Below are 13,061 nucleotides of genomic sequence, written 5' to 3' on the forward strand. Positions count from 1 at the left end.
AGGCGCTGGCGTTTCCACATCCACCAGCCGGGTGGGTGGCACGCGTAACCATCTGGCATTTGCCTCCCCAGGGGCTCACGAGCTGGAGCAGATGCAGCTCATCCTGGAGACCGTCCCCGTGATCCGGGAGGAGGACAAGGACGAGCTGCTCAAGGTGATGCCTTCCTTCATCAGCAGTACCTGGGAGGTGAAGCGGCCGCTGCGCAAGCTGCTCCCGGAAGTGAACAGTGAAGGTACCACCGCCTGACTGCAAGGGCCGGCGTCTGGAGGCTGCGCTCTGCGCCCTGGCTTCACCCTGGGGCCCAGGGGGCAGGCAGTCTTTTCCGAAAGGACCAGAGTCCCTAGACACAGAAGCGGGGGACCCCCTGGCAGCGGGTCTTCACCCTCGCTCCTTCCAGACCGAGTTCAGCCATCAGGCCACCCTCAAGGCAGTCACTGCTGGTCCTCCACACTCAACCCTGATTTTGCTTCCTTTTCCTTCTTTCTCACTTGCCTCCCTCCCTCTCCTCCACCTCCCTTTACTTTTTCCTCTCTGGAAGGCATGGTACGGTTTCATCAGCTTCGAAGTCTGATCCAGGCTCAGCTCCCCGTTCCACCAGTGACTAGCTGTTTGGCTTTGTGCAAGCTTCTTAACTTCTCTGCATCTCAGTTTCCCTAACTGTAAAATGGATATAATAATACATGCCACATAGGGTCATTGTGACGAGTACATAAAATAGAGTTTGTGAAGTCCTTGACATAGGATAGTTTCTCCATTATCTGAGATGTTAGAATATCACCAGTCTCGTACTTGCTAGAGGCTTCCTTGTTGCTCTTCAGTTGCTATGTTGTGTCTGACTCTTTGCCACCGCCTGGACTGCAGTAATGCCAGGCTCCTCTGTCCTCCACTTTCCCCCAGGGTTTACTCAGATTCATGTCCAGTGAGTCAGTGATGCTATTTAACCATCTCATCCTCTGCTTGAAGAAATTCCTATATCAGACAGGATATAGGTTTGGCCAATTGTAAGAGAAACCCAGATTCTCAACAACTTAAATAACATTTATTTCTTATTTAAGAAAAAAAAAAAAAGTTTATTTCTCTCATATAAGAATCTAAAGCAGACAGTCCAGGGCCACTGAGGTAGACCTGGTCTACAGTCATCCAGGGGTCCAAGCCCCTTCTGTCTTATATCTCTACCACCTTAGGGTGTTGCCCTTACCCCTTGGAGGAAGGTGGGGGAGGAGGGCAGCCCCTTGCCTTTAATGTCACGAGCCAGGATTTGGACACCTCACCTCCATTCATGTCCTGTTGGCCAGAGCATAAGCCACCTGGCCCCACCTCACTGCAGTGAGGCTATGAAATGGAAACTTACCCCACTGCCACTGTGTGTCCACGTCCATTACTATGGAAGAGGAGAACAGACATGGGTACCAGCTACTGTCTCTGCCACACTCCTCCCCATCAAGAAACCAAGAACTTGGACTAACAGTGTCTTTGGCCATGATCCCCTGTCAATCAATAAACTGTCTTAGCTTCCTCGTCATCAAGGGAGAGAGGCAATTTGATTCCCCACAAATTAAGTCTCAGCCCGTCCACATTTTCTTTGATTCTTGGGCCTCTGTAGAAATCCTGCCATGTGACAGGAGGTTCAGAATTCTCAGGAATTCTGGATCAGGGATGAGTCATCCATGTCTCTTCCCAAACTACCACACACACAGCAGCCCCTCTGAACACTGTGGGCCTGCCTCAGAGAAACCAGAGAGATGATAGATGGTCTCCCCGGGAAGACGGACACCTGTCAGAGATGAGCAGATGAAGGAACACATCCTAAGGAGTCAGCGAGAGCCCTGGGGCTTTGGGGAGGGCGTGAGAGCCACTGGGCAGAGAGGGACAGAGAGCCGACCTGGAGAGCTGGTGAGGGCTGGGATCAGCAGGATCTGATTGTCTGAAGGGAAGCCGGAGGGGTGAGCGAGGCCAAGAGGCCACAAGGCCCTGAATGCCCAGGCGACGTGTGTGGACTGGATCGTAGAGCCAGAGGTTCCTGAAAACCGGGCTGGCTTCACCCTCCCAGTGTGCCGGCTTCAACCACAGTTCTCTTGTCCGTCTCTGGGCTTGAAAAGTGACCCCAGTCAGCCTGGCCTCAGGGGAGAGGGGTACGGTTGAAACGAAACTTCAGTAGGGAAAGGGTGTCACACCCGCCTGCCCCAAAGAGCCAGCTGCTGTCCCTCGGCTTACCTGGGGCTGTCCCTCTGAGGGCCTGCAGGCCTGAGAAGAGGCTGTCTCTCTAGCTATCCCCCTCGGAGGCACGAAGGACACAGTCTGGGTGGACTGTGTCCCCCAAGCAGCCGCCACTGCACGGCTGAAGGACAAGGGAGCAGCCCCGAGACCTCACCCACAGGGCGTTCAGTCCTGAGCTCCGCTGACAAGAAGCAACTACACCGCAGGGGACAGAGCCGATGAGGAAGCCTCTACCCAAAACAGGGAGAGGAGTGCTCTGGGTGCAGCAGGGGTGAGGGGCCCTGTCCCCACCCCGCCTCTCAATCACCAGAGATGCCCCTCCCTGAGAATCCTTCCAGAAACCCTGGGGGTCTGAGAAGCCCAGCTGGGAATCCAGTGGGGCCACATAAAAGTCACATGATTGCACAGAAGCCTCAGTGTATCAGAAGCACCAAAAACCCCACAAAAACGTGTGGGAGGTTGAACTTGAAGAAAGATTTGGGGAGTGAGGGTGGTGGTTATGAGGTAAGGGGAAGCCGGTGCTGTAGCCAATAGACCTGAAATCTCCATGGCCTACCTGCTAGCGATGTAGGCACCGATCAACTCAAGTCCAGACAGAGGGGGGCTTCTGCCCAGGACACGGGCCTTCTGCCATCTTCAATGAGAGCTTCCAAGGCTCCCCCGGGCACCAACTTCCAGCTGAAGCCAGAGGCGGGAAAGAGAGCAGACACACGTGCAGGAGGTTTTGAAGAAGGTGGCCTTGATCTGCCAAACCTCCAGGGGCAGCTTGTGGGAGAAAGAGCTCTGGACCCAGGATCCCCGGGCTGGCAGGCTCTGTCCCCCCGCCCTCCTCCATGGTGACCACTCTCACTCAGGCTTTCTACTGCTGAGTCCTATAGGAGGAGGGTCCTCCACCAGCTCCCCCCACAGCTGCACTCAACTCACGACACCTGACGGTGGGGGTGGAGATGTCCCTGCTTCCCCCCTCCAGGTGGGACCACCTCTGAGACGCGTCCCATGCTGTCTCTTGGAGGACCCAGTGGAACGGAGCCCCAAGTGCCTTCAGCAGGAACTGCTCACTGGCACGTCCTTGGCTGGCTTCTCCCCCCACCCACCCCCCACCAGTGCTTCCTGGGGTCGCTGCCACATAAAGTGCCTCCACCCCATTCCTTGTCTCTGCAGAAATCCAGCCAAAGGCAAAGTTCTAGCCCTGACCTCCGGTAACCAATGGTGACCTTATCTTACAAGTCACTGCAATCCCTCTGTGTGTATTGTATGTATGTGGGCACTCAGTCATGTCCGACTCTGCGACCTCATGGACTGTAGCCCGCCAGGCTCCTCTTGTCCATGGAATTTTCCAGGCAGGAATATTGGAGTGGGTTGCCATTTCCTGCTCCAGGGGATTTTCCTGACCCAGGGATTGAGCCCACATCTTTTGCGTCCCCTGCACGGCAGGCAGATTCTTTACCACAAGCACCCCCTGGGAAGACCGTAAACCCTCTGAAAGTGAAAGTCTCTCAGTCATGCCCGACTCTCTGCGACCCCATGGACTATACAGCCCATGGAATTCTCCAGATCAGAATACTGAAGTGGGTAGCCTATCCCTTCTCCAGGGGATCTTCCCAACCCAGGGATCAAACCGGGGTCTCCTGCACTGCAGGTGGATTCTTTACCAGCTCAGCTACCAGGGTAAGCCCTCTGGACCTCCGTTAATTCTTTTGTGGAGTCAGAAAGCAGCATCTGCTCTGAATTTATCCCTAGACTGTGGTGAGGGTCATGAGAAAGGGAACGGGTAAGAAGCCCTTTCACAAATGGAAAAGTACAGACACTCGGGGGCATCCCCAGGCTGAGGAGTCTCATTCTCACTGTGCCAAGGGCACCAATGACCATCCTGTCCTGCTCTGCTCCCCACAGCCATCGACTTTCTGGAGAAGATCCTGACCTTTAACCCCATGGATCGCCTGACCGCCGAGATGGGCCTGCAGCACCCCTACATGAGCCCGTACTCTTGCCCGGAGGACGAGCCCACCTCACAGCACCCCTTCCGCATCGAGGATGAGATTGACGACATCCTGCTGATGGCCGCCAGCCAGAGCCAGCTCTCCAACTGGGACAGGTGCAGCTCCAGGGGCCCCGGCCCTGGAGGTTGGGGCCCACGACCTCATCCTCCCATCTCTACCTGCCTCTGATCCTCCGTGACTCTCCTTCTGTCTCCTGAGTTCTAAAGTCCATGGGGCGCTTTCCCCAGCTCGGCTTCCTGCCCTTCTCTCCTTCTCTCCTTGTCCCTAGATGCTCGCTGTAGATGAACAGACGCGTCCTGCGCGTGTGGTCAGGGCCTGCCTTTGTGCCACCCAGCCACTGCACCCTCTCTCCCCACCCCAGGTGCACCGCACACCCTGGGTTCAACACAGAGTCGGGCAAGCATTTCATGCGTACCCACGGCCGGAGCTCACGTCTTGCAGGCTGGGAATTTGCCCCAGAAAAGCAAAGCACAGCAATGCAAGAAAACAAGGTGCAATTCCCCATCACACACCACCTTCCTGCTCTTCACATCCTTTGCGTCTCCTGCGAAGCCAGTAAAAGAGGCACCATTATCATTATTGCCCACTGATACACGAGGAAGCCACAGCTCAGAGAGGTTAGAGACTGGTGTCGTGTCACAGGGCTAACACCTGGCCATGAGGGGCAGTCCCCTGTCTCATGTCAGACACCGCTAACACTCACAGAACCCTTCTCTCCTAAGCTGGGCCGGGCCTCAGAATCCTTCTCAACCCAGTGTGCCCAGAAGTCACTACCAATGAGTCACAGCTGGGGAGGAGATACGTTTTTTTGTTTTTTGTTTTACAAACTCCACATAAGCACACAGTGATCTCTCAGGGCCCTTCCCGTTCTGATGTTCTAGATCAGGCAGCTAAACGTTTAGGCATCACCACCTGCTAATTCTGGGAGGGGAGTGATGGTGGCTGCTCCGTTTAGAAACAGAACTCGAGGGCTTAGCAGCTAGGACTCTGAGGGGGCTGAAGTGGGAGCCCTGCTGCTGCGAGAAAGTGACAGCTGGTTACAGAAGTGACAGATGAGCAGTGTCTCCTTTTTGGTCATTTGACAGATGATGGGTTTCAGATTAAGGAGGCTGCAATGGAGGGTCAGGGCCACCTTGCTATTTTGGGACAGGCTGGTTGTTGTCAATGGTGGTTATCAAGTGTTGCCAGCAAACAGAGATTAACAAAGACCCTCTCTGCTGCTCCCATGCTAGGCCTGCCCTTGACTGTGCTCCCTGCAGCCCCGCCGCCTCCACTCCACAGGGTTTAGGGCACAGCGCATTGCATGGCAGGGTTCATCCATGCTCAGCACGGCTATGGCCTGAGGCTGGCGCCAGGAAAACCATAGCAGGGTTTCTTTGACCCCTGCCCATCAACTCTGACCACTTCTAAACCTGCCTGGCGCCTCTGCTCTGACTTTCCCCATCACACCTGCATGATAAAGGCGGTGACAAACCCCTGCCCACAGGCCCTGCTGCTTTGGGAAAGCTGTTGACTTCTGAACGCTTGTGTCCTCACCTATGGAGGAGGTGATAATACTCCACGGGGTTGCTCTGAAGACTGCAGACAACTTATCGGGTTGGCTGAAAAGTTTGTTAGGGCTTTCCATTTCCAAGCCCGAACAAATTTTTTGGCCAACCCAGTACACTTGGCCCTTAGCAATGTAGCAGCCAAAAGCAGACGACATCCCATTGGGGTGTTATTAAATGCTATCACAGAGCTGCAGAAGAATGGGATGAATATGAGCTTTTCCTTTTTGAATTATGCCCAGTCCAGCCAGTGTAGAAACTGGCAAGACAGTTCAGAGAGTTACGCAGCTGGGGCACTCACGGTTCACTGAAGCTCTGAATCCTCAGGAATGCCATCTGCACACACTCATACTCTGACCAGGGTCCCAGCCTAACCCTTACCATGATACTGGTCCTGGTTTGAGGGAGTTCTGAAACCTCAAACTAATAGAACTTTCTTTCTAATAGAGCTAACAGAGCGTCCAAAAGTGACGCTCTTCACAAGTTCTTCCTCCTGAAATCTCTGCCGTTTCAAGGACCGTCATGGGAGGGGACAGTGTTCACCTCGAGGAGTGACTCCTGCCCTGATGGCATCAACAGGCAGAACTGGTACCTTCCTGTGCTTCACAAACCACAAGGCATGGACCGCAGCTGCCTGCCCGCCCGGTTACACAGCCAAACTAGCCTGCCCTTGGTTTTTCCTGTGTGAGCACTCCGCCTCCTGTTCCAAGAGGCTTCCTCTGGGCTCCCTGCCTCCCCATCCCCTAAATTCCGCATAGAACACCTGACATGGAGAGGGCTCAGCCCAAGCTGATGGCCTACCCACCTGCCCTTCACTGGGTAGCTGCTCTCCAAGGCCCCAGGACAGTCAACAGAGGGCAGAATTCCAAGGATTCTTGGCCTCTCTTGAGGGTGCCTGTAATCTTTTGGTACACCCCACCTGCTCACATCTGCACAAAGTCCTGCAGAGCCTCCAACCAGAACCACTAGGGCAGGGTTCTTAGCTCTGGTTGGAACTTAGAAACACCTGGAGAGGTCTGACGAACACAAAGCTGCAGGGCCTTTCCCTAGACATACTGAATCATCATTGGAGGTACAGGGCGGGCATGGAACTTTATTTTTAATTCCCACACACACACACACACGTGTGCACACATACACGCGTACAGACACACACACACGTGATTCTAATCTGAGCCCTGCTACTCAAAGTGTGGGCTGTGGACCAGCAGCATCACGTCACCTGGGAGCCTGTTAGACACGCAGATTCTCAGACCCCACCTCATCTACTGGATCAAGATCTGTGTTCTACAAGGTCCCCAGGTGATTTGTGTGGACATCACAGTTTGAGGAGCACTACATAGGTGGATCCACTAGAAAATGCATTCCAAGGTGACAAGGATTTTGTTCCCTGCTGTGTCTGGTAACGCCCAGTTCAGCACCTGGCACAGGGGAGGTGCTCAAGAAATATTTATAGGGTATTGAATGAATTGGCTTCCAAAGAGGCCCCAGTGGTAAAGGGCCTGATAATGCAGGTTTGATCCCTGGGTCAAGAAGAGCCCCTGGAGGAGGGCATGGCAACCCACTCCAGTCTTCTTGCCTGGAGAATCCCATGGACAGAGGAGCCTGGTGGGCTACAGTCCATAGGGTCACAAGCAGTGGGACACGAATGAAGTGACTCACCATGCGCACACAATGAATGAATACTATACATATATTCCATGAAATTCTCCAGGCCAGAATACTGAAATGGGTAGCCTTTCCCTTCTCCAGGGGATCTTCCCAACCCAAGGATCGCACCTAGGTCTCCCACGTTGAGGGCAGATTGTTTACCAGCTGAGCTACAAGGGAAGCCTATCCCTTGTAGCTGGAGCCTGGAGTGGGTAGCCTATCCCTTCTGCAGCGGATCTTCCCGACCCAGGAATCAAACTGGGCTCTCCTGCAGGCGGATTCTTTACCAACTGAGCTCTGAGGGAAGCCCCTTGAATACAAGAGGAAACAATCAGTCCCTCCACTTGCGCTCAGGGGACCTCACCGTTACTGTTCCTTTGTCCCATGTCCCTCCCACCTTGGAGGTGGGGGACAGCAGGAGCTGGGGGGGGGGTACTGGGAAGGAATGGAAAGCCTGGCTGCTGGGGGGCAGACAGTGATGAGGAGGTGGCTCCCTCCGCAAAGCCACCCCAGCTGGAGGGGCGGGGAAGAGGGGGGTGTCCAACGGCCATCCCGTCTTACCCTGCAGGTACCCCGTGAGCCTGTCGTCGGACCTGGAGTGGCGGCCCGACCGGGGCCAGGACGCGAGCGAGGGGCAGCGCGACCCGCGCGCGGGGTCGGCGCCGCTTGTGGAGGACGTGCAGGTGGACCCGCGCAAGGACTCGCAGAGCAGCTCGGAGCGCTTCCTGGAGCAGTCGCACTCGTCCATGGAGCGCGCCTTCGAGGCCGACTACGGGCGCTCCTGCGACTACAAGGTGGGCTCGCCGTCCTACCTGGACAAGCTGCTGTGGCGCGACAGCAAGCCGCACCACTACTCGGAGCCCAAGCTCATCTTGGACCTGTCGCACTGGAAGCAGGCCGCCGGCGCGCCCCCCGCCGCCGGGGTGGCCGGCGTGGCCGCGGTGACTGCGGACCCCGGGCCGCGTGACGACGAGCCGGCCAGCCTCTTCCTGGAGATCGCGCAGTGGGTCAAGAGCACGCAGGGCGGCCCCGAGCGCGGCGCCAGCCCGCCCCACGACGGCCCAGAACGCCGCCTGTCCCCACCTGGCCGCCCGGCCCCCATCGACGGGGGCGCCAGCCCGCAGTTCGACCTGGACGTGTTCATCTCCCGCGCCCTGAAGCTCTGCACCAAGCCCGAGGACCTGCCGGACAATAAACTGGGCGACCTCAACGGCGCATGCATCTCCGAGCACCCCGGCGACCTCGTGCAGACCGAGGCCTTCTCCAAAGAAAGGTGGTGAGGGTGGAGGGGCGCTCCAGGCCGTGCCCCCGGAAACCATCCGGGGAAAGCCAGCCCTGGCCAGAGGGGACCGCCCCCCTGGCACCTCCACCAGCCCTTCCACCCCATCTCTGCTGCCCTGGGGTTAGCGGAACAGGAAGGATCCGAGGAGCAAGAGGAATGTCCATTTCTTAAACTGCCTTAATAACTAGCCTTTAACCTCTGGGAGCGTGTTTGAACAGGAGTCTAGTTTTTTTGGGGTGGGGGGCGGGGTTGATCACTTTCCCAGCAAAGAGGAGGCCCTTGTGTTTTTATCAGTGGTGGTGTGCAGGGCAGAAAGGTCTTAGCAGTCAGCAGGCCCCACCTGGGTGGCCGTCTGGAGAGGAACCTGGCAGAGAGGGTTGGAACTCTCTAGTCCAAGCAGCCTCAGCTGACAGATGAGAAACACAGTGAAGTCCAGAGAAGCCAAGTGACTTGCTAATAGGATCGGGGCCTAGTCGGTGTCAGGGCAAGCCTTGAATCCCAGTCTCCTGGCCCCCAGGCCAGTGTCTGTCCATCTGTCCACTAAACAATGTCTTCCTCTGCTGGGGTCACTCTGGCCTTTTTCTCAGAAAACTTGGTTCAAGATGTTTCTTCCCTGTCCATTACCAGCTTACCCATCTGTGTGCTTTTACTCAGAGCCGTGTCCTGTGAATTCTGAAACTGGACATTGAGCCAGCTTCTTTCCCGTTGTCAATAAGTATGTTTTCTTTTCCTGGCTCCTCAAGTACTGAATATTCCCATTTGCCTCACCCCGGTGTGATCTGAACTCTCGGCTTCAGATCAGACCAGTTTGGGATCTGTGGGTAAAATCACCCATCCTCCCAGGCCTGTGCACACACCTTTTCCAGAACTTCCTATGCATTTTCCTGACACACACACAGACACAGTGACAGCTCTTGTTCCCCAGGGAATGCCGTACACTGGTGAGTTTGAAGACAGCAATTCCAAGAATCCCTGCAGCCTGCCCCGCACCCCTAGTATACACAGCCCCACTCCAAGCCTACCTTGGGAGCTTGTTTTCTCAGCCCAAATTGCCCCTTTGGAGGAAAGCAGTGAAGTGCCTGCAACAGAGCTGATGTGCTGGGAGAGAAGCTCTCACACAGGACCCATTGACCTTCATTAATTCTGCCCTTGGTTTGATCATCCATTTAGCCCCAGCAAACAGCAGGCCCTGAAGAAATGTACTGGAGAGCGAGGGGCCTTGGGGACAAGGAATCCAGAAAGGCAGGAAGGTCTGAAAAGTGGGGTGCTGACATCAAGGGTCCGCAGGGGTCAGGTACCAGCATGGGGGCCCCATGACAAAAGAAAGGACTCGAGACCACCGTGTCCTCCCTAGCTTAGGCCAGGATGAACTTGGAGCATGCCAAACCAAAGGTGCCGGAGAAGGCGATGGCACCCCACTCCAGTGCTCTTGCCTGGAAAACCCCACGGACGGAGGAGCCTGGTAGGCTGCAGTCCATGGGGTCGTGAAGAGTCGGACACGACTGAGTGACTTCAATTTCACTTTTCACTTTCATGCATTGGAGAAGGAAATGGCAACCCACTCCAGTGTTCTTGCCTGGAGAATCCCAGGGACGGGGGAGCCTGGTGGGCTGCCGTCTATGGGGTCGCACAGAGTCAGACACAACTGAAGTTACTTAGCAAACCAGATGTGCACGCGTTCACAGAGCCTCCAGGGCTGGTGTGTAGCATGGCAGGCCCTCTGCAGAGGCATGGAGTCCGGTCCCCGGCAAACGCTCTTCCGTTTCCACCACCGGCGTTCAGCTCCCCCCAGAGATGCCCATAGGAGCCAATCTGTAAACAGAGGATCCCCCAGTGTTGATCGTAGGCTGTGTTCACCCTCACCTCAACAGCACCTGAAGTCTAATCAGCTAACTAGGATCTGTACATTGAAACCTACAGCACATTAGAAACTTGTATTTAAAACCAGTTAACCGTACTGACCGATTTTTACCTGGGAAATATGTAAATATGAAGTGTTGGGGTTTCTTTTTTTTTTTTTAAGAAAAGGAGACGTTCACCGCTCTCACGTGCCATTTGTCCTCAGAGGGCGGCTTTACTTTTTTGGTAAAGGAACAAGCTGCTGATCTTGACAAGGAGTTCATATATAATTGTTATTACAGAGGAATTGCTATTACTCATGTTTTAAAAATATCTATTAAACATTATTAAACTTGATCGGGATGGGCCAAGTAAAGTTTTATTGGAACATAGATTCATTTGTTCGTCTACTTACTCTTATTCATTTGCACGTTATCTGATCCCGTCTTTAACAGCAGTTGAGTCATTGGAACGTGGCTGGATTCTCCCTGTACCTGTGAAGGCAAGGTGTTTTGAGGGGTTGCAAGTTGAAGGGGAGGTGAGGAGAGAATCTACAAAGATTGGTAAAAGGGGAAGACATTCCACAATCACCTGGGTCAGGCCCAGTGTCCACCTTGTATGTCTCAAACCATCTCTTGGAGCCAACTCCAAATCTTCTGACCGAGGTTGGTTGGTAGTCCCACAGCTTCCTCCTAGATGAAGCACCGGCTTAGTTTCCTTCAAAAGCAAACTCAGAGACAAAGAGTCAAGTGCAAGTAATTAAGGGGCGGGAGAAATGACTTCAGGAGACACAGATAGGTGATAGGGAAGTGATGGGGAGGGAAAAGAGGCCAACAAGGGTGCATGCCACCACTGTGGGCAAAGCAGCTCGATCCCAGTGGGGCGCTCGATTAGAGAGGAACATCCACCTCGCCACCCTGCACAGCCTTGGAGGAGGACCACATTCTTGGACTGTTACTTCCCAGCACTCCTGGCCTGTCCTGCACTGCAGCAGAACCAGTTCCAGCAGCCAAAGAAAGGCCACAGACACGAGGACACAGGTGCTGGCAGGGGAAAGTTGGGGTGACAAGCGCAGAAAGACAAGGACCAAGCAGATCTTGGTAAAGCACCAACACGTGCAGGCGTCAGCAGCCGGATTTAACGCGAAGAGGGTTCACAACACCTGTTAGTGTTGGCAATACACTCCGGGTTTCTCAACCCCTCCTATCCCCTCTTGACTGCCTCCAAGAATTAAAACCTGTCACAGGGCAGGAAGCTGCAGGTAAAACTCCAGTACGTCGAGGTGAAAGAGGCTGGAAGTACTAAGGTGACTGCTACCTAAGCTACCCGTGGCTTTTCATTTCAATCTCCTAAACACCCCAAGCCCAGCATCTGTGTCCCCGCCACGAGTCCCACTAATCCAACTCTGGGATCAGCAATCCCTGTCACTGTTGAGAAGTTTCAGTGTCAGACCAGTGGGGGTCCTTGTGTCAGACCCTACTGGCAGAGCCTATGGTGTCCGTTCAAGAGTTGTGCATAGGGCCGCTTTGACCCTTGAGATGTAAATTTTGCTAAGAACTTCACAAAGATCATGAAAAACATTCAAAGTTCAAGTTCCTTGGTTTCCGCTGATGTCTCTTTCTTGCTCTGCACGTTTCTTGACTAACAGGTATGTTAACACTCTTTACACGTTGACACCTTTTAGCACCCAGTGGCTAATTCCCACGGAAATGAAATATGGCAGGGTTCTGAGTACAATCGTGGTCAGGAAACAGAGCCCAGCCCACCAGACACCTGCAGGTGCAGTCTCCTTGGTACAATGCTTTGGCTGGGCAACTCAGCTATATTCTGGGTCATTCTATTTCATGAATAGCGATTGGCTTTGTTTCTACTCACAGCATTAGAGTGATTATCAGTCTCAAGGTCCTTACTGTGGGATCAGATTGGCCCTTGGAGCACCTACCCCACCCCAGTCCCTTCCATCAAGCTTAGTTGACTGGCTTGTTGAAAATAGGCTCTGCTGTGGGAGAAAACAACATGTGAATGAGAAGTTTGTGTCTGAGAGGCAAACCGCATATTCAACTATTGTTCCATCCTGTCTTTCAGAACTCTGGATCAAAGCAAGACTTAACATCTCCACTTTAATTCATGGGCTCAGTACTAAGATAGAGCTTTAAATGACTGAGAAATTCCTTTGCAGACACAAAGACACCGCGAGCTGTGCAGAGATGCGTCAAAATATGGTTGTGGGGGTCCCAGTGGCCATCAGAGTTTGGTCACTACTGTCCTGGCTTCGTTCTTGGGAATCTTAAGATGGGGATTCCTTAGCAAGTGATTGATGGAGGAGATACCTGAAGATGATGGAGGGTATGGGACACAGAGGAGGGCTGGGGACGAGTACTCAGCAAGTACACGGTCCAGGCGAGAAACCAGCTTCAGCTTGACCCCATGGAGAGCTCTGCAGCGCAGATTGCACTGTGGAATTGGCCCCACCTTGAAGAGGAGAGGACAGCCTTTTGTGCCTCCATGTCAGCCAGTCTTTGGTT

General features: G+C 54.2%; 1 protein-coding gene across 2 annotated transcripts in view; it reads left to right on the forward strand.

The window, feature by feature from the left end:
- Positions 1-10,928, forward strand: part of MAPK4 (mitogen-activated protein kinase 4) — a 173,911-nt gene extending 162,983 nt beyond the window's left edge. For both annotated transcript variants that reach the window (XM_069568579.1, XM_069568580.1), the window contains 3 exons: positions 72-233; positions 4,112-4,313; positions 7,984-10,928. In XM_069568579.1, coding sequence (XP_069424680.1) covers positions 72-233; positions 4,112-4,313; positions 7,984-8,695 — 1,076 coding nt within the window. In that variant the 3' untranslated portion in view covers positions 8,696-10,928. The remainder of the gene's footprint in view (positions 1-71; positions 234-4,111; positions 4,314-7,983) is intronic.
- The last annotated feature ends 2,133 nt before the right edge of the window (positions 10,929-13,061 follow it).

The sequence above is a fragment of the Ovis canadensis genome, chromosome 23 (assembly GCF_042477335.2).
Source record: "Ovis canadensis isolate MfBH-ARS-UI-01 breed Bighorn chromosome 23, ARS-UI_OviCan_v2, whole genome shotgun sequence".
Lineage (NCBI taxonomy): Eukaryota > Metazoa > Chordata > Mammalia > Artiodactyla > Bovidae > Ovis > Ovis canadensis.